General features: G+C 39.2%; 1 protein-coding gene across 1 annotated transcript in view; it reads left to right on the top strand.

The window, feature by feature from the left end:
- The first annotated feature begins 3,267 nt into the window (after positions 1 to 3,267).
- Positions 3,268 to 22,703, top strand: part of CDH16 (cadherin 16) — a 59,905-nt gene continuing 40,469 nt past the window's right edge. The window contains exons 1-6 of the mRNA XM_067540092.1: positions 3,268 to 3,296; positions 8,665 to 8,722; positions 12,491 to 12,589; positions 15,638 to 15,778; positions 17,784 to 17,922; positions 21,398 to 21,556. Of these exons, the coding sequence (XP_067396193.1) occupies positions 3,268 to 3,296; positions 8,665 to 8,722; positions 12,491 to 12,589; positions 15,638 to 15,778; positions 17,784 to 17,922; positions 21,398 to 21,556 (625 nt within the window). The remainder of the gene's footprint in view (positions 3,297 to 8,664; positions 8,723 to 12,490; positions 12,590 to 15,637; positions 15,779 to 17,783; positions 17,923 to 21,397; positions 21,557 to 22,703) is intronic.

The raw sequence follows: 22,703 nt of genomic DNA on the forward strand, positions 1-22,703 counted from the left end.
TGAAAGATGCTAAACAATTCCCCCCAAAAATATTTACCATATAAAGAGTCAAAGCCCTGGTGCTTTATTATTCCCTAGCTGTCTGTTTCTTGGCTAGATTGTAAAACTACCAAAAATAGTTTCACTCAGCTGTATTTTCCCAAAAAGGTATTACAAAATTCAGCCCAGCATCACCATAGGAAGGTGTAGGACATGATCACACTTAAACTTTAGTTTACTATTCAGTCTTTTTCAGTGAAGAGTAAGAACCCAAAGGAATGCTCACTAGGAGCTCAGTGAAGATAGGATAATTTTGTTATGGTGAAGTTATTGGCCACTGTACCTTACATTTTATTCAAGAATGATGTACAGCTTAACCACACATTGCTACATCTCAAAGATCTCACTGCATCTCTATCCCCAGACAAAGGTGCTTGTCTCTATTTACCATTTTGTCTATTTTATTTTGTTGTTGTCCATCATTGTTGGGACAATTTGGTTTCCTTTTAAAATAAAAATAACTAGACCTTGCAAGTGTTGAAATTTTTGAACATTTAAAACAAATTTCCATTTAAAAAAAATGAAATGCTTGAACGGTTTAAACTGCCTCCTACGCGGTGACAGTTTGCCCTCATCCTCTCCCTCTAGGTGTATCTGATATTTATCCCTAAAGAAAGTTAGACAAACACTATTTAAAAATCAAAGGAGGAAACACAGTTATCATGCCCTTATAATTACATACCCTGAAAACGGTCAGTCTGCTTACCAACATATTACCCTCTCCCCCAATGGATTATTACAACAGAGAAAAATGGATAAAGAACATTTAAAAGATTCTCATTTTTTCTTTGTCTCCTCAAAATGTACTGTTTAAATTAATCAACTGGAAGCCATGTGAGAGTTGGCAAACTTTTTCTATTTCCCATATATCATATGACTGACATAAATATGGCAGATAAGATTCAGCCCAAGAACATGTATTTTATACATAACTATCAGTTTTCCCATCCTCCTAAAAAACACTTCCACTAAGCCCCAAAATGATTCATGGGTGGTAGCTGATGGGCAGGGCTTGAGGAGTGGACACAGATTCTGTGCCATGGCAGAGGAAAATCATTTGGAACTATTGGCCCTGGCGGCAGATGAATTAAGTTGGGGGAGGACATTTCTAGGTGCAATGCGGCTCACGGTACTTCCTGGGGGGGGGAATTCAGCTCAAAATGACCTGACACAAATGAGGCATCATAGCAAAGATGTAGGTCACAAGTTTCACCTGGCTGAACTAGAACCTATAATACATTTTAAAACCAAACCAACTCGGCGGCGGCAGTTCAAACAATGAATAAGAAATGGGGGGGTATCTCAGTAGTGACTCTCTTTTATTACATGACCACTTTATTTTTCCCAGTCTCCATTGCGGACACTCAGCTGTCTTCTGCGTACCACCATCAGGCCCTTGGCAGAAAAAAGGTTCCCCACCCCTGTTTTAGGCCATGTTGCATATGGTCTTTTGCGCTTGCTGTTCACAGAATGGTTTATACTGTTTCATTGTGGCTCAGCCAGGCTACCCAGTCCAACTTGGAAAATATCCTTAGAAACTTGATGCAAGATCTTAAGAGGCGATCAGGTCAGTATCAGGTCACAGTTAAGAGCAGTAGAAAGGCTTCCATGATTTTTTTTTTTTTTTTTTAATTCTAATTAAAACATTTTATTCAACAAACCAATGTTTCTCTGCAAAATTTACAACCTGCACATTGCAGCCTTGTGAGAGTCCATGAGAATCTGGAAATGTGAACTAACTATGAAAATATAAAACTGGTTAGTGTCTATCAATAATCTATATATCATGAGTTCTTCTCTGTATTATCTGAGCACCTGACGTATATTCACTGCCCATGCTGAAATGCGAAGACATCACCAAACACAAATAGGGAAGAGTAGATTAGGCTTTTTAATTCTTTCCATACTAATAAAATAAGGTTTTACTGGTAACATAGGTAAGTAAATAGAATTATATTATACACATGAACTGAGTACATGTACATGTGAGTTACTACTATTTATTTGTATGGTAGTACCTAGGAGTCCTCATCATGGACCAGGACTGTGCTAAAGGTTGTACAAACACAGAACAAGAGATAGTCCCTGCCCCAAAGAGCTTACAATATAAGACTTAATGTGGACATGATACTATGGTGACAGGCAGCAGCTCAAGAGCCTGATAAGTATAAGGAAACACCTATTCTGATAAAAATAAAAATGATTCTGTTATGGTATGGCTTGAACTGAGCTTGGTGCTGAACCAGAGGGGACTTGTGTCTCCTCTTTCTCCTTACCCCCAAAACCTGGGTTTGCCTGGCAGACAGGCTAGACCCCAGTGTAAAATGGAGCCACCGCAAGGTTGTCCTGACTGGCAGGTTCCCATGAGGGAGTTTAGCAGTCAGGGATCACCAGGCATAAGGATATCCTGGTCATGCTGAGTGCTAGGAGAAAAGCAGCCTAAAAACCACTATACTAACCCAACACCACTGGAGAATGTGTCTAGGAAGCAGGGAATTCTCTGCTAAACAGTTCAAGGAGACTGCTTAGCACTGCTGGAGTTATCATCACTTTGTAAACAAAGTTTTTGTAAAGTCCCACTAAAAAAAGCCAACCCAGCTCTTTTTTCTTTTACATGGTTTATAAACTTTCAAACAAACAGACTGCACAGGTCAAATTAATATTAAATTCCAAGAATAAGTGGCAGTGGTCAAGCCAATAACTGCTCCTGCAGAACAGCATCTCATTCAATGCACATTTGGCAATACACGCACATTCACTGGATAGCTAAGTCAGCCATGCATTCATGCACAACACAACCTAACTTTACTAAAAAGCATTGCTAATTAATGTTAGATTGAAGACTGAAATCCATGAAAGTAAGGATTTAGTATGGAAACACATGACCACACACCCTTAATCCTAATGGTCACGAATGTTTCACTTTGCACTTGCATTCAACTTGTATTATAATTCATAGGCCCAATTCTGCTCTCAATTAAATCAGTGAGTAGACTCCCACTGTTTTATGGGAGTTTAAAAGAGAAGGTATGTTATTGTCTAAAAATTCCATGAATTCCCAAAATACTAAGAGCTTTTTGATAAACAATTTCATACCAGTTTTTGGAAAATGAGCTGTAAATGAAATGCATAGTTAACCTCTAGGGATCCTGGTTTATGATTGGTTCACGTTTAATTATAAAGTAAATCATTAACCACCATGCCTTTATTATTTCCATTCTCAATGTTATGTTGTGCCCTTCAAGGAGCAGGATGAGGTAAGGAGCACTTTCCTTTTATTAAGAAAAGTATGGAATAGGATAGATTTTTCATCCCCCTGCCCAAATCAAGAGCTAGATTGTGAACTTCTTACTCACACTGGTCCCATTGACGGGACTACATGGGTGTCCCCTGCTAGTGGGTGAGACAGTCATGGTCTGGCCTCGTGAAAGTGAACCCTAAACTAGCAGTTCCTGTTTCCTGGATTTTAGGTTCTGAAGCTTCTTGTTTTGTGAATATGCTCAGAAACATGCTAAGCAATTATTAAAGTGGGGGACATGGTGAGCAAATGTCAAACAGAAAGAACAAACCACAATGACAATTTTGGAAGAAGTCAAAACTTTATGACAATTGTAAAAGGCATGTTACTATTGTGGATATAAACTTCACATCTTTCTTGCTTGGGTAAAGGTTTTGAACATCAATATTTTGTTGGTTTGATTTTAATGATTCCCTAAGTATTCATATATTGTAGGAATGTAGCTTTATGCTAGATGTGATTTATCTAGATGGCAAACTAATCAGAAATCAAAGCTAAAATCCTTTAAATAAAAAGAATCAGTTTTAACTGGAATTTTTCTTTTAAAGACTTGTCACAGCTTTGGGTGTAAAACAAGGGTGAAACTTTTTGTGCTAAGGGAAGCCATGTAGAAGGGTAAGCAGGTTAACAGAAAAAAGGTGAAATTAGACAAACATGCTCAGCGATTCACTATATTATGAAGTGTACCCTTCATTCTCTAGGAAAAAGGACAACCTATTGTAGACCAAAATTGGATCTGGGGGCATCTCCAGTGTTTTAACGGGAGAGGTGATTATGCACTGATCCACTGCCATTTGGAAAAAGAAAGGGAAAAAAACCTTGACCGACACACACACACTCCCTGCTTTGAGGTGTCGGTTTTGCTTTCATTGTGTAAATTGTTGACATCAAAGATTTTGAATTATGAAGATCAGGTTAGAGATGTTATGGTGTAAAATAATCCCATATCATTTAGAACATTTTGTGCTGTGTGCATTGTGTACATGCATGTGTTCTCCCCTCTAGGTATCCCCTCATACCTGGACACCACATTCCTGGAAACGTCATTTCTTGTACCCCTCTCAGTGGGCACTTCCTTGGCTGGGATGGCCTTTCCCAGCTGCTGTCTTCGCCTCACTTCCTCATTAGGAATTCTGTGGCCCAGACCTCCAGCCATGTCATGTAACAGTTTACTCCCCATCTGGGATTTTAAAAAAAAAGGTCCCACTTAAAGTCCAAATCAAATGCCCACACTAATAGTTCTACTCAGATACCACTGCAGTCCTCAACCCCTTCTCTGGGCCCTTCAAGAGCCCCTTTTATCTTGCTGCTTCTCCAGCAGGAATCCCCTGCTGCTACTTTACCATAACTGACTGCCCTCAGCCTTTCTAATTAAGCACCATTACACCCAGCTGGGTCACTAATTAGCCCTTATTTTGCCAGCTAACAAGTGAGGGATAGCTACTAAATCTTGGGCAAGGCTGAGCCCAGCTTGCCTCAAAGGGCCGACCAGCCATGACAGGGACCAATAATTAACTAATACAGTGGATAAAATCCTTGTAGTCAGTGAATGTTTTGCCATTGATTTCCATAGGGCCAGAATGTCACGCAAAGATCCTATATCTTCCTTGCAGTCCCAGATGTCATAAAATCTGATTTTTTGCATTCCTTGCAGGTTGGGTCTATACAGCCTCCAAAAAATAAAAGGGGAGAAGGGGGAAGAAAGAACACTAGTTTTTGTTTGTTTTTTTAAATTAAGATTTGTGAAAATGAGGAAAGAGATGAGCTTATGAATAGGAAGCATCTGAAGTTTCTTCTTCTTGCTCTGTGTTTTGGGCAAGAATGTTTTGACAAATGCATACATCCAGACAAAGCAACTGAGAAAATGAACTCAAAGATTTGCTGATTAGTCTTGTTGCAACAGTCCTGAATATTTGGATGATCTAAACGTGAAATGATGTTTCTATGGCCTGGTCTACACTTACCGTGAAATTTGGCAGCAGTCAACGGGAGATACGCAACCTACATAGAATAGCTTGCATATCTCCCGTCGACTTCCTAAATTCTAATTAGTGCGGCGTCCCCACTACGCTGCACGGATGGGAAATGCCCTTCCATTGACGCAAGCATTAATCTTTTTCTGAGGTGGATTTATTCAGTCAACTTCCAGATCGATTGAGCGGGTCTCCACTTCCACTCAGTCAATCCCAGAGAATCGATTCGGCAGCACCGAATTTGCCGCCGTGAGTGAAGACATACCCTATGTCTGGGGGTTAATTAACAACAAAACTAGTGTAAAGCCCTTGGCTTTATATGAATAAAAATAGAAACTAAGGCCCCAATCCTGCAAAGATGTACCATATGCATTGCTTGACTTTACTTACATGAATAGTCCCACTGAATTCAACAGAATTACACATCTGAGTAAAGTTAAGCCTAAGTATTTACAGCATCGGGGCATAACTGTTCAAGCCACTATTTACTGAACAATCAAAAATCCAAACTAAATTAACATGCAGAAAAATTTAATTTGACCTAGGTCCTGATCCTGACAGGTACATGGGTGCTTAACGCTAGTCATATAAGAGTCACTGGCATTTCAAGTAAAGCACCTGAGTGTTTTACTTGATTAGTGCCTTTGTGATTCATTTTATCAGCTTGTTCTTTCTTTTTTGACATTACTCTTCTCAGTGTTCAATCCAATATTCCTTCCATGATAAATAGATTTAAAGGCATCAGGAAAACAGGGATAAAATAATAACTTACTATGTCCAGTATTCATGTAAAAACAGCAGAAATCAAAATGATTCATCTGCTGTTGGGTTTGTTGCCCTATACTCTGGGAACTGTCAGCTATTTTAATTTATTGTATGTCAGGGATACAAAGACATCAAGTTTCTCACACTGAGCCTGACAGCAATCATAACTGGCTTTTGAAGAATCAATTTTTTTCCCATTTTATTCTCTTGCTGTTGGTCTTTTAATAAATTTAAACGTTTCTATTAAGCCCAAATGTCCTCTCCTCTAATGCAATTCTCTAATAGTGGCCTTAATTGTGGATAAGAAATGTATTTGTTTTTCATAAACATTTTGCTATTTTAATATTGGATATTTCTAACACTTGTAGAATAACTACAACTTGGTTACACCCTGCAACCCCTTTTTCTTTCCTGGAGGTAATTGAGAATTGGACCCAATCTGTCCAATTTGTGCCCACAATACCATCACTTAGTCTACCTTAAGGGCTAATATGCTATAACACTCTTGCACATTAGCATTCCAAGGACATTAGCAATACCAGCTTCCCTCTATTCAGCAAGTTCTTTTTCGCTGAGATGCCTTATAAATATTTACCCTCTTTCAAATATTTCTGTGTAAGGATATTCAAAGTTTAGAACATTGAAAACATTATCATATCTTTACATTAGATAGGAAGCCCCCAGCATTGAAAGGGGGCAAAACTTTTTAGAAACCATAAATGAGAGCTTAGAAATCCTAGCACCTTATTTTGTTTTTTGTTTGTTTTGGAATTGGTTTGGGTTTTGGTCGTCTTCTTAATTTTTGGCTTAAGGGCCTGCAAGTAAATTAATGTGAGATATAAGCAGTGTTTACGTCAGGTTGAGCTTGTGTGAGCCAGTATTTTCCTGAAGTGAATTAAGCATAGTAAGAGGCCTATTACCAGCTCAAGTTGTTTGGATTCAGGAAGAGAGAAAATAAGACTACTGTAGGACTATGTTAAAGGTGACCTACAGAAGAAAAAATGTGTTTGTGGCTCTTTTTGATTCTTTATGTTGCATAAAGAAAGCTTGAAAGTTTTTTAAAAAGTTTTTCTGTTTGATGTTTTTACATTAGAAACAAGGAATATTAAGTCTTGGTTTTTAATTTTTCTACTACTTAACTCCTTGGACTTGAGTAGGAGCTTTCTCAGTCATCCATTGAAGGAGAAGAGGATGCTTAATCTTGAACAGAGAGCTTTCCTCCCAAGTGTTTGCCAGAAGTTTGAGTTAAATAGGACTTAATACAACTAAATAAACAAACCATTTTTAAACAGCATGTCAAAATCCCTTCTCCTTTAAATTGCTCAGGTTTCAGTCTTGTGAAGTTATAATCCACCTAGCTCTCCAATCGTACAAGTAGCTTTCCAGCAAAGGTAGGGAGTCAAGACCTATTTCTACTGTAAAAAGCAAAGTAGAAAAAAGTGATTTAAAAATTCTTTTCAAGTCTTCATCAAACAGCAGAAAGAAGCAACAAGAGCACACCTATATTTTACCCCCTTTGTAAGTCCCTTAAAAACATGGACACACAAAACAAACCACAAGGCCAAAATTCTGTTGCATTAAGTGACCAAACAAAAATGGCTACAGCTCTCCAAGTTTAAGAGCTTTCTGGTCAGAAACTACCTTTACAGTGGTTTGTTTTGGGGTATCAAACCATTGTGCTGTGCTTCTGATGACCCATTCTTTGGCTGAACCTCAGTCAAACAAAAAAGTGTTGCAGACAGCAAATTCCTTTTAAATAGTTACAGAAACAACGATTCTACATCTGCATGCAAGGCGTGACTTTGCACGTATGGTGAGTGCGAGGTCATGGTGTATGGAGGATGCCATTTTGTTTTACTTAAGCCCTAGCACCTCTTTCTTTCCAAATTAAGCACTACCTAACATGACAGGACTCCTTTGATTTGGCCTTTCAGCACTGCAAAAATAATAGCAGCAGCAGCAACAGCAGCATCTGTTACGGTCATTGACTGAAATCTGATGCAGGTCAGCAGAGATTGAAAGTCATTACTAAATGAATGAAATGGGGTTGGTGGTCTCAAAACTGTAATGCTTGCTGGCAGTCCCAGAGGAGAGTGTAAGGACTGCCCTCTGCCCTGGATGGGTGGTCCATGCAGGGCCAGGCTGAGACACATTGACAGTCATGTGTGGGGAGCCTGCTTTAATTCTGCTGGCTCTGAAACTGTTCTGTTCTGTGGTTAGCTGCAGAGCTTCATACTCTAGTTCTATCAACATGCAGTAACACATCTAATAGATAATAGTAGATAAAGTAATATACAACTTTAAAAATGGGGGTGACCAGCTATACCATATAGCACCTCTTCTATTACATTAGGAGTATCTTCCAGTTCTACATTAGATGGTATGCCGGTTACATATTTCCTGGTCAGCTCATGTATATTTCCAAGTCACTGACTATTTCAAATGGGCTCAGATATGTATTTTTAACCATGTTTCACCACATCAATTTTATCTTATGTGATTTCAGAGGAAAAACAGAATTTAAGTCAGAGGGGAAAAAGGTTGGTTTTAAGTGAATTTCAACTCGTGTTATTTTTCATTTAATTTTAGGGTGTGTAAGTGCATGCCTCCTGTCTGGCTACTGATTGTGTGCTCTTCTGTTATTCAAGTGAGTGATATATTTACATATATGGTGCTTATATTGCATATTAGGTGCCTTGCTTTATGTTAATAACTTTACTATGGCACATGCTGTAGGACTCCATGTACTAAACAACCTTGAAGGCAGACAATAAAAAGCCCTTATAACAGAATGAACACAAACTAGTACAATAACCTATCACAAAGTATCAGATATAGCTCTTGAGAACAAAGAGGAAAACAATATTAAAGTCTAAAATTGCTGCACCATTTACATTACAGGTGTGGGATTAAACAAAACAACAACTTTTAGCTTTAAGAACTATTTTGTAATTCCTCACCCATTCATTCCTCCATGTTTCTAATATCCTATGATGCAAAGTGCAGTGTAAATTTCTTATGCCATAAATCTGGCTTGTGCCTTTTAATAAGAGAAGAAACAGGAATCAGATTCTTTATACCTAGAGAGGTTTCTGGCTCAGCATCACTAATAGGGGCTGATTCTGATCTTGCTTACCAATGTGAGGCCCCAGCTCAGCAAGCTCCTTAAGCATATGACTAACTTTAAGCATGAGCTTCCCACATGACTAGTCTATATACTTATATGCTGAAGGTAAAACACATGATGGAGAATCTTGCTGAATCATGCCTCAGTCAGGAGCTATCCCCACTCAGTCAAGTTTACATTGAGGTAAATGAGATCAGTTCAAGTGCGCAGGCAGGGTCTGATTCTTCACTATCAGGTACCTAGTGAAGCTGTTGTACAAAGTGGGTGTAAAATGCTACCAAATCAGAAATATTGCACTCAGGTGTAAATGGCTACACAAAGATGCAATGCTGCAGAAGACTGGACCCAGAGAGTTAAATTCTGGATATGTAGCAGTCTTTAAAAAAGTCTTAATTGTTCAGCATTTCTAACATCTTCCAACACAACAACTATCGACACCTACAAATGCTGAAGCCAACACTCCTCATCATTGCCACATTTACCAGCTGATCCATACTCATGAAGTTGGGTATGGCTGGGTGAATGGTTTGGGGAGGACTGGAATCCAGTCCCATCAGAACAAACTGAGTTCTAAAGAGTAGAAAACTAAATCCTAATGTCCATGAATTTGGGGTTGGCATACATAGTGTCATAGGGCTGTGTTGTGATGTGATGTTGTTTGGCTCATGATATCGTGACACAAATCTCCCCCTATTACTGGTTCAGAAGAGCCCTCAGCTTTGCAAACACTGTTGTTGAACATGGGAAGAAGTTTGGTTTGAATCTACTCCTGAAGCATAGTGTGAACCTGCCCCAGGTATATACATCATGAGCAGAGGAACTAAATATGATTAGGAAAGCTCTGAACACAATAAATCCATAATACATTTGATCAAGGTGCACTTACTGATGCATCAGTTGTATAATTAAGTAGAAAAGGGAACAGGATGATAAGGGCAATGGCCTAATAAGAGTAGACAAGTATGGACACAAGTACATAACACTGCAGGAAGTTAATGATGAAGAGCTTATAGAGGTTAAAATAAATCTTTTTTACACCCACACCCAAACACACTGACAAAACGCCTATCCACATCTCTCTCTCTCTCACACACTCAATTTACTTCATTAACATTTCTTGATGTTAGGTAATGATATCTAGACATTAGGATCAAAGAGACACATGCTTCTCCATTTCTAGTTATTAGTACTCCTCTATTCAGCAAAAAAATGTTCGGGGTGTTTGTGAAGGGCTAAAAGAGCAGTCCCTGCTTATTCGAGGTTTTCTTTCCTTCTTGTCATTTAGAGGAGGATATTTTTATATTGCTGTTCTGTGAATCATTTGTATCTTTTGGGATTTTTTAAAAATATGTTCATTGTCCATTAGAGTAGCATTGTACATTATAATACAATGTGGATTCTCTCCAGTTCAAGATTCAGCTATACCTATTATTTCTCTGCAGTAAAATAATGAGTAATAATAGTGTATTTTCCTTTCTCAGTTGCTATTGCATGTATAATTTGTTAACTCTAGTTATCAAATAAATAAAAGAGTGTCACTTGTGATTCCAATTTCTATAGGGTGGTATATACTCTATGTCCACACACAATACAAAACACACATATGGACCCAATCTCAGAGACATTTTTTACTGAAGACTGTAAGGAGTCCCGATTACATTATATAACTAAACAGACTGAGCAAGGCGTGTGTATAGCCATATTCAGAGGTTTCCTGTTTTTCATTTTATATAAGATGGAATGCATGAAACATAAAATACAACAAAAGGAAAGTTCTATATAAGGCTACTCTAACATCTGTCATCTAGGCATTTTATTTACCATCATGATAGCTGATAGCGGTTACAAAGAAGAGGTCTTCAAAACATTCATTGGTGTGTATTGAGGATAGCTTGCAATTGCAACACAATCACTTTAAGGGTGGGGGGAGTGAGTTTCTGGCCCTGCTTTCAGGCTAAGGGGCTCTGTAGTGAAGCCTGTGATCCAGGTCTCAGCAATCAATGTGGAAAGAGCCAGCCTTGAACAAGGTGGAATAGATTGTGCCTCTCTGCCTTAGGAAGCAGCCTGCTTTCTCTGTGTGTGTGTGTGTGTGTGTGTGTGTGTTTGGTTACTGGGAGAGAGAGAGAGAGAGAGAGATTGTTCTGGATTCTAAGAAGAAAAGCTGGGGGTACATTGCAACCTTCCAAAAGGAGTATTTTATTTTTTTCATCTATCTTCTCTGTTTGTATGCTGTGAACGTAACAGATGTAAGATGGGATTCAGCTAATCTATGGGCCCCTTAAAATGTAGTGGCTCTATTACGAGAGCAGTCTCTTGTCTTTTTCTCTTATCCACAAACACAAGAATCAGATGTCTGTTTAATAATCTGACTGAGATTTTAGTCAGATCTGATTCAAGGTTGATGGATTATAACTAGGGATGGGCCCAAACCATAAAGTTTTGATCCTGAGACAAACTTTCTCAGAATTTCTAGGGTGTTTGGATCTGGAGTTTTGCTCTGGGCGTCCTTAATCATATCAGAGCTGTAGCCCATTTATTAAAGGAGAATCACAACCTGACCTTTAGCAGTTCTCTCACATGTGTACTGCTGCCAGATGAATAAGTAGCCCAGACTTTACAGTAGATCAGAAGTTACATCAAAGAGGGACTACTGATTTCAGAGCTGATCCAAGAAGACTAAAATACACCCTGAAAAAAGGTGTTCAGATCATAATGACAAAAAGCTAATACTCAGAGGTGTTGAGAGCATGAAGCTCTGCTGATTTCAATGGAAGTTGTGGGCACTCAGCACCTTTCAAAATCAGGTACTATGTGAGGATCTGATTTTGAAATCAGGACCTATCCCACTTGCTGCTAGAAACAGGTTGAACGTTGGCTGAGACTCTAGCTGTTCTGTGTCAGGCCACTGACAGTGAGGATAAAAGAAGATGGATATGTAATAGGATGGTCTATTTAGATTGTTAACTCATGGCAAAATGATTGCCATTTCCATATCATCTCCACATCTCTTACCTGAGCAGAGACAGATTAGAGTAACACCTTATGGACTCTGTATACACATTTATTCTCACTAGGAAAAGTCTGAGAATACTGACCCCCATCTAATCTCTTTATATTGGTGTCAATCCAGAGTAACTCCACTAATTTCTATGGAGTCACATTGGTGTCAATGAGATCAGAATCTGGGCCATGATCTTGAAGCTAGGAACATGTTGCCTGGAAAAAGATTAAAGAAAGAAATATTTTCATTTGCTTTTAACAAAACTAAGGCTAAATCCTCTTCCACAGGTTTTCCCACTGTTGTCTACAATATATCCCACCAGCAGCAAAGAACACATTGAGGTACCTGAAAATTATGGTGGTTCATTCCCACTGTATCTGAAGAAGGTAGGAATTTAACTATTGTTTCATACAACCAACAAGATGTGGTGTAAAATACTTCAGACTTCAGTTAAAGACCTAATCAAGACTTCATTGGCCTGATCCTCCTCTTCACTGGTGTAAATAAGGAGTATCTCCACCAAAATTAATGGAGTCACAGCCGGGCAAACCTGGCATGTGACAGAGGAGAGTCAAAGGAATATGTGCCATTGTATATATAGGATCTTTTTGTTATATATCAAAAAGTTAATTTCACTCTTTGTTTTCTCTCTGCTTTCTAATACCTACTAGCTCTCTCCTATCCTCAAAGTGCTAGTATCCAGGAGACAGCCATTGTCACATATAAAAATATATTGAATTAAATATATATATGTATTTGGCAATCTGTTTTTTGCTCCATAGCTGATTAACTATTACAAGCATGTCTTGTGTTATTGAAGTGGTTTGAACGTGGGAGTTCAATGTGGCCAAGGGAAAAAGGTTAGATTAATCTTAATTTGCCTAAAGAGCTGAGAACTCAATGGAAATTTTCTACTATATTTTTGTTAATTTCAATGACAAATTGTTGAAATTTTCCATGGAAACTTCTGAATTTTTAGCAAAAAACAAAAAAAACAAAAACAAAAACAAAAACCTGAAAACTTTTCAGCTAAGTAACAAACCATTTTGATTGAAAGCTGAACCTTTTGATTGAAAATGCTGCTGTGGTACATACTGGGAGCTTTAGTTCAGATACCTCATGACCTCATTCTCCTCCATCGGCTGGGGTCCCTGGTTGCATTGTATCTCCCATAATGCACCAGTCTTTCCTCTTCTTGAACCACAACCAGCTGAATATCATAGGAGTTCCTGTCCATGGTGCATCAGAAGAAATGCCTGTCTGGAGAACCCTGTCCATAGAGAAGAATGAGGCTGTGAAAGACCCAAACATCAACAACTCCATAAGACACTCCGCTGGCATTTCCAAATAGCAACTTTTTGGTTTACGGTCAAAATTTTTCAGTCTCCAGATCCTTAATCTTCACAGAAATATGAAGCAGATCCAATCTATTTTAGGTTTTACTATAGTACCCTTTAAGTACGGTCTTTGCATAATGTATGATGAAAAGCAAAAATGCTGACCAAAATTTGAAAGTAAATGTAAACATCATTTAACCATAGTCACTCGGTTTAAATGTGTATTTTAAATAATCCCATGCCATATAGATATTCTTTGCATTAATGGAATCCAAAAAGTCATTCCCTAGAAACGGGGAAAAGTCAAAAATATATAAGAAAATAAAAAGCTAAGTAATTTTAACACAAAAGTCATTCTCCAACCCAAACTACTAAGAGAGCATGTTACTGAAACAAAGTAGGGTCAGTAACTATCACTGATAGTTGCTTTTGTTTTTTAATTCATAACAACCTATTTGAATTAAATAACTGATCTCTGTTAGAATAGCAAATAAAGCGTCATTTTCTTTCACAGTCATAAGCACCATCTGCCATTCAATAAGTGTTTTCTGTGACTCAGTCTGTACTTAAATTGACTTTGAGCAGATCGCTTCCATTTTATTGCTGTTGTTCTCAGCACCACCAATTAGGATGCTTTAAAGTCAGCTTTGATAGTCTGTAAAGATAAAGCCAGTATCAGCACAAAAAAGTGCGGGTATTTCCAGGCCTGAGTCATTGGTGTCAGAATTACTAATAGCAGAACCACTTTCCAGAGCTGGTACCTTCTGAATGCATGAGCATATGGATTGGTGCCAGCTATAGAGACATTTTAAAAAATAAAAATATTAAGGGCCATATTTTCAAATGGCCTCAAAAAACAAGCCTTGCATGTGCAAGTAACGATCCCGAGGCTGGTGCCTGTTTTGAGTGCACAATTGTCCCATTGTGTGTGCAAATTCAAGTTTTTTGCACATAAATGGATGTGCCTGCAAATATTTGTAGGCATATTTTTTAAGACTTTGAAAATCTGCCCCTCAATTTTTATTGGAATAATTAGAGACTAATAAACTCATCTTATTGTGTGTGTCAAGCTGCCTCTTCTCTTAAAATAACTTATAAAATGCACTTGTTTCATGAAGCATTCCAGCTAATCCTTAATTTCCTACTTAGGCAAAATGTCCTTTGAAGTCACTGGATGTTTTGCCTGATAAATACAGAAAGAATGTGGCCTTCAGGACCAGACACCACTCTGTATTTGTCTGTGTATTGTACTTGCTTGCACCTTTAGATTTTAAGGCCTGCATTTTGAGATCTATGGATAAAAAGTGCTATATAAGAGCTAAGTGTTATTGTTCTTCTTGAGACAGGGATTTCTTTGACACAGATTAGGTGTTGTACAGTGCCAAGTGCACTTGCAGCTCTATGTAAAAATAATTTGTAATAGCAACAGAACAGGAGTCAAAAAGCAAAAGAAATTAAAAACAAATATTAATTTAAAACTAACATTGTCAGCCAGGATCACCATCTGAATGAATTTGCAAATGAAGGGTAATAGATTGCTTTGGATCCATGGTGGGGAATGCCATTTCTGGGCATGTCTAGCTTTGAGCCACACAAGATCCCTTGTCAGAAGATCAGAGCCTCTCCCCAATACGCCCCTCTGCCTCTCCCACTTGCTGGCTCAGCACGGCCTCCCACTTTGAAACTTGGAGACTCAAACCTCTCCCAAAGACAAATGTCACTTCCAGTTGACAATACTCTTCTGGTATCCACCAGTGGTAAAATACTTCCCCAACTTCTGCCTACCCCACAGATGTATTGCACTGTTCGGGGAACTCCCCTGAGACCCTCACTCACCTTATCTACCACAGGGCCTCACATGTCCCTGAGCCACACCTGGTGGTGAACTCCCATTAGTATCAGCAGAATCTAAGCATTAATCAAGGGGAATGAATGGCCCTTGTGGTCAGGCATTACAACAGCAGGCATCGCAGTTTGAGAATTAGTAGCTGTGAAGCCCCAAATGGCAAATAAGATGCATCTGCTAGGAGTAAAATGTTTTCTCCCCTTTAGCTTTGCACTAACATACTCCCTTGATTATCTGATTTCCAATTTCAGATAAACATCAGAGTCAATGGCCAGGCTGACATTCATTTGGCTGGAAATGAAGAAGGTCTATTTGGAATAGATCCAGAGTCTGGCATTCTCTACCTCAATAGACCACTGGATCGGGAAAAACAAGCTTTCTACACCCTTCAGGTATGGCATACTCGGATGGCACAAGCCCCATCTCATCTCATCTCACTGCTCCACGACACATCCCCCAGCTGTCTAATGCCATTGTCATTTGTTCTGTTGGAAGCAAATATTGCCAGATGCTGGATGGAGGAAACTCAAGGACCAAATCCTGAGACCTTCCCTCAGTTTTTATTCAGTCTTTACATTGGCAAACTCCCATGGAAACCAATAGAAGCTACTGGTGCTCTGAGCCTCTGAGATTCATTTAGGTGCCTAAATTTAAATGCCTAATTTGAGGCACACATGTTTGAAAATGGTGGCCTGGACCCCAGGCTCGAGGGGCGGAGACTGTGTCCTACTTGTTTCTGACTCCATGGAGGTCTGTTTCTCTTCTTTGAATCCAAGATGCTGTATTCACATAGACATCAAATGCATTAAATCTAGTCTGCTCCAGTTGATCCAGCATTTAGACAGAGCAAAGCTTATGTACTGAGCTCTGTTTACACGCTGAGCCTTACAAAACTGCATAGGTGCACTGTGCATTAATACACTAATTATTGGCACAAAGCTTCTTTTGTACCACCTTGTTCAGCTGTTGGGGCCAGATCAGGAGAGTTATGGAGCACCTGCTGAGAACCTCCAACTCTCACTGAGTTCTACAGGAATTAAAGTAGCTCACCATCATAGCTAGCCTTTCCTAAGAAACATCTGGACTGCTTCCAGCTGGTTCTTCCTGGCCCAATTCCCTTCTCTCTAACATGTGCTCTGTTCTTAAAGGCACGGTACATACTTCTAACACCAATTTCTATTTATCCTTCTTCAAATTCATCATAAGAATCTAATATACCACACTGCTGTTCTAATGCCCTCAGCCCTGATCCAGAGACCTCTCAGGGTGGTGGATAGATAAGCCTGTTTTCCCTAGGGCAGAAATTGTACTTTTTCCCGTGCAGGGGTTTGGTGATGTTAATGTGTATTTGTGATAATCTCAGGTGAGACAATCATTTCAGTGGACTGCCCAGCACTAAAAGAGCTGGGCTGTTTTCTGCATATGAAATGGGAATGCCATTTAATACAGATATTGGGATGTCTGGATCTATCTACACAGCCTTGTCTGTGGACAACCCAAAGGGCCAGATTATGGTTAGCCCTGTCTGGATGCACAAGAGGGTGCAAGGAACTCTCTCCCTTTGTTCACCTAGTCAGGGACAACCACAGTCCCTGAATGTGTGCTTCCTTAGGGGCTGTTAGCACCAGTGACAGTGGTGCAAGACACCCTGAAAGGCCTGGGGATAGGGGAGTGAAGGCAAGGCCGTGCTCCCCTTCCCCTGCTGCACTGGCTGGGGACCTAAGTGAACAGAAGAGCGGTGCATACTGCATCCTCACAAAGGAAGTACTGGAGCTGTCTCTGATCATCCTCTCCCCACAGCCTCTGGAGGCATATTGCCGGCGTTAGCACAGTGGCCAGGAGAGGCCAGAGGGCACCATTGCTTTATCATATAAACCTCTATGTTACGTTTTGTTTTTCTGTTCCATTTTGAGTATTGCCCTCTACTGGATAGAATGAGAACTGATCTGAGTATCATAGACCCCATACTGCTGAAAACTAATTAGGATTCTCCTTCAGTTCAAGTGCTAGTAGCCTGTGCCTTTTAATGCAGGATGATTTTGGTCCAATCCCCACCAGTGTGGTAAATTTACAGGTGGCCACAATGAGCAGCACATTAGTCACTAAGAAATCATAGTTGGCTGGTGTATATACAGTGTATATTAATCTTACTGTCATGTGACAACAATAAAGAATCACAACTGTCTTCTAACACTGAACAATGAACTTTAAATAAAATAGCATTATCCCTAAACCTCTTCTAGCTTCCCACTGCTTCTGCCTAGAGCCTACCTCAGCACCCCTCTTCTTGGCTTCATGTTATAGATTTAAAGAAACAGTACCCATACCTTCACATTAGCCTTAAAAGGTAGCATGTGCAAATGAGTATTATTGAAATGCAGGTTCTCTTAAAATCAGGTGACTGTAAAAGATGAAGACGAGCAGCTGCTTTTTGACCCTGTAACCATAACAATAGCAGTAAAAGATGAAAATGACAACATGCCAGTGTTGACTGAGGATATGTTCTCTGGAATTCTTAGCAAAGGGACAAAGCAAGGTAATAATGACCTCTCTAGCTCCTTTCTATAAAGATCTATTTCATTTTTACTTTCCTCTGCCATTTGACTCATGCCAAGGTTTTTATACACTGTGCGCACTAATCTTGGTACATTTGATCAAATGTTCCATTTTTAACACTATCCATTTATATAAATTGTATCATGTTTGTATTAGAAACAACTCAGAGATTATCTGCTCTCTGAGGACGATGGGGCTAGAGGGAAAATGAACAAGTACAAAATGGCTTCCCTCCTTTGAGATAACCACAACCATATGTGTGGATGTGAGAAGCTGAGTGCTTTACTCTTTGGGATTAGCACGTTCTTTTTATTTGCCGTTTGGCCGATATGTATGCAGTAAACAAGAGAGAAAATATAGAAACCATGTGACAGCTTGTTCCATAGCCTTTTGCACAGGGCTGCTCTGTAGTTGCTTTCAGATGTCAGTACAAAGCTTCCTGATCACTGATGCTCAGTAGTGAAATGTCAGGAAGGAGATAAGAAGGCTAAAAGGAGCTATCTTAGACGCTAGACTGTTCTATCATTAGTTTTATAGATAAACTTCACAATGTATTTTTAAACAAACGTTATTGCCTAGCTGAGCATTAAGTCAAAAAAAGAATGTTTTTAAAATGGAGCCCAAGGTAATGTCAGGGCTTTCATACAGGAAGTCGGAAAGTTTGATCTGGTTAAACCATCACCATAATCTGCCTGTGCATCTGACTCCTCATGTCAATAAAGACATTTGAATGTGAACTGTGTTATCAGAAACACAGGGAAAGGTTTCTTGAAAATTTATTCCCTCCAAAGTCAGGCACCTCAGTGAAAGGAGTTAACTTCCAAGTGATACATCATGATGGCATGAGATGACAAGGGGCTGGACTAGATGACATCTTGAAGTCCCTTCCAGCCCTACATTTCTATGATTCTATGAAACAGGGGCCAAAGTCGGCTCTCATAGACACTAGTACAATCCCACCTTGACTCAGCATCTGCACTGAGTACATGCAAGTTGCTCTGGGGCATTTCCTATCTTGTAGTTGTAGTAGACGTTGAGGTACTTTGAATTTACAGGCTCACAACTGATGATCTCAATGTGCTTCACAAACATTAATCAGTTAAATCTCACAACTCCCTTGTGGAAGAGCAGAGTGTATTACCCACTTTACAGGTGAAGAAACAAAGGCACGGTAGTTGTCTCAATTTGGGCACCTTGAACTGAGGTATCCAACATTAGTGGAAACTTCAGAAAACTTAAGTCTAAGTTAGTCACCTAATACCACAGAGAAGGCCAAGATCAGAAAAGATGTGTAAGTGAGATGAGATTGCCCTACACTAACAGACTCCCTTAGCAATACTTGCTTCCACTCTATCAATGCCAAAGAGGTCTAAGTAGCATAAGTAGGGATAACTCCCACCCTACTTTAACTTATACTTTCTTCTGGCTCCTCAATGCATAAGGATTTGTCTTGAGTAGCATTTAAAAAAACCCCACATTCTAAGCTTCAAGTGGTGACATGGCATGTTGTATTTTAATGTTAGCTGGTTGAGGTAAACTCTAAGGAGGGAGTTTATGTGTCACCTCTACCTGCTAGCATGTTAAAATACAACTTCTTTCTACAGTAGAATTTTAACACGCATTAGCAAGCATCCTTTTAAAAACATCACTCATCCTTGTCTAACATACCCTAAGTGTGTCTAGGTTAAATACTGGGGCTGATTCTCCACTGACTTTACTCCCCTGCAAAGTGAGAGCAAAGGGGGTGTAAAAAAACTCTCATGTAGGAAAAATAGCATTTTATGCTAACACAGGTGTTAGTCAGGACACAAAGTAAGAGGCTGTGGTACTTACACTACTGAAATTCAGGAGTAGCTGCATTGAACTCCTGGTTTATACTGCTGTAAAGCAGGTGTAAATAAGAGAATAAGGCTCTAAATTAATAATGCAATTTCTTTGTCTGAAATCTGTAGTTGCCTTAAGTTTGACAGCTTGCTCAACGCTTTCATGTGGGTTGTTTTGGTCATGCTGCTTTGCATCATATCCCAGGAGGGGGTTTTTGACAGCGTTCTTTGTATTGTAGCTGTTATAAAAAACGTGGAGTGCATTTCCATATGATTACTTCCACATCTCTCGCAATCTCATGCCACAGTAACAGAAGGTTTCATAGTGTGAAGGCTAAATGAGTTTTAATGGGTACTTGTCGTTTGCTACAATTTGTCACAAAAACGGAGGACCAAGGAAAAACAGGCAGAGAACTATACTGCTGCAATCTGAATATATTACTGGCATTTAACCTAACAGCATTTCCTGATTCTATTTTCCAATTTTTATTAGTCCAACTATTAACCCTTATGCAACTATACTTTCCCCTACTACACTAGTAAAAGGAACATAGCAGAAGTGTTGAGCCTCATAGTTCGTACCATTCATCCCCAGGAATGATCCTTAAAGACATTAGTGGACCATCATTATGGCTTATCCACAAAGGAAGGGAGCCAGGTCAGTTGGCAGGTGCTTGGGACTCTGTCCACCTCAATTCCGGTGTGTGTTAACCCGCCAAATGACTGTGATGTCAGTGTGACATCAGCACTTTACGAATACTGATTATATAATCCATTAACCATGTCCTGCTCTCAACTCTGCGTCTGGGCAACTCCACTTAAACAAGGAGCAAAAACAAGGGCAGAACTTGGCTCTTCTCTGACCACTACTTAAAGGCAGCCGGCGCTGCTGTTTTTGAGTCAGGCCTCAAAAATCATGAGATTGTCTTAAAATCAGGAGATTAAAAATAAAATAATAATACTTTTGCAGGGGGTTATGTTTGCCTTCCAGTTTCTGAGCCTTTAGGGTGCATTCAAGTTACATTTTCAAACTTGTCTCTGCCACCATGAATGCCAGACGTTTACTTTTTCCCCACTAAAAGCTGGGAGTCTCACCGAATCAAATGACTCCAGGGATAAGGACTTTAAGAAAAACACGAACTATTGTGAGAGTTGGCAACACAGAGCCTGTAAAACAGGGATAATAAAGGATGTTGTGAGGCTTACCTCACTGCTTGTACAGAACTCCAAGTGCCTTATGTAGAAGGTGCTGCATAACTGCAAAGGATTTAGTGTACCATCTCACGTATGGTAGGCATCTGAGAGAGCCTTGGGATTTAAAATCTTAATTGATGTAAGTTTACAAAAAAATCTATTATACGTGCATGAATACACAAAGCCAGGTTAAATAAAGCAATCGAGGGGAAGTTATACACACACAATACTTACTCTGTCACTTTTAAATTAAAAAAATTAATTCATGTATAAAATGCCTATAGGTACAACACAGTTAAATTGATTCTAGATGGAAAGATTCAAGCTAAGGAAGGAGAACTAAAATTCTGCTACAGAAAGCATTTTTCATGTTGAATTAAAATGTTTTTTAGATAAATCATTGTGCTACCAAATCCAATCTGATCTTTCTAAACCCAGGAACATCTTTCATGTGTGTCAGTGCTATTGACTTGGATGACCCTTCCACACCAAATGCTGATTTACGGTATAAAATCCTCACTCAGACACCAAGCCAACCCTCAGAGAATATGTTCCAGGTAGACTCAAGGACAGGGGCTATTTCATTATCTGCAGAAGGTAAGATACTGGTGGGTAGCTCTGTCCTTTGTATTGAAGTGTCTGACTAAATCTATTCTTTAAGGTTGAAGGGCCCGAGGTCAGTTGCCTCCTTTTGTGTGCACACATGCAGAAAGCAAGCAGGCACAGTAGACAGAGAATATTTTGACAAGTTTGCTTGTGCTCTCCTTTTGAAAACTGGCACATACGTTGTTTATGTACCAATAGACTGGAAAGCCTCATTGAAATAAACTTGCATATGCACTCTGCTGATAAGGCTTCTGGATAGTGGAAATTCCTACACAGTGGAAAAGTAACTGAGTGCAATAGCCAGTCCATGATGGAATTCCTTGTTACATTTGTATATATTACATTTCCAAAAGCATCTATTACCTTTGACATCATAAGAAAGCCCCTTCCAAGAATCTTCACCAGGACTCTAGCATATTTAGAGGATTTAAAAATCTGAATCAATCTAATCCCATGACATTACTCATTTTAGTATCACTTCATCATGACCTATGAGTTGACTAAATCATCTACCATCCTTGGTGGAATCCCTGCCGTTGGCTTCTAGTTGCCTTTCAACTGTGCCACCAGCTACCCAGCCATATTGTCATACTGCAGGAAGCCATTTAATCATACAGATTTCTACCTGGTTTGTGAATAAAATCCTTTCTGTGTGGAACCAGGTTTTGGTTTGTGTTCAATTTTTCTGAAGCTGCAAATTATAAAATACAGCTGAGCATGTAAACATTGTTATCCTTGAAAAATACAGCCAGATGTTTTCTGTCTACCCACACACTGCATCGCCAGTAATGACAGGTTGTACTCGTGGTTCTGTAATGCAATGAACAGCTTTTTAGAAATTCATTTTGGGCACAGACCAGCAGTCGTTGTGAACTGGAAGAAAGAGTCCACAAAGACCAAGTCCATGGAAATGTAACAGCCATAGAAAACTCAGGAAAGTGCAACTAAATTACATCAATACAAATGGAGAGGGGATTAAATCAATCTTTATAGCTTTTTTAAACCCATAATTTGAGTCATGGAACAAACTGTGCCTATTTGATATCAGTGGGGAGGGGGGAACTAAATGGCTTATGAGAAAAATAACTTTTATACAAAGCCTAGAAAAAAAATGGAATAATATTAAATGTTGGCAAAG

The sequence above is a fragment of the Emydura macquarii genome, unplaced genomic scaffold (genome assembly GCF_026122565.2).
Source record: "Emydura macquarii macquarii isolate MOO-44397 ecotype Brisbane River unplaced genomic scaffold, CSIRO-AGI_Emac_v2 contig_561, whole genome shotgun sequence".
Lineage (NCBI taxonomy): Eukaryota > Metazoa > Chordata > Testudines > Chelidae > Emydura > Emydura macquarii.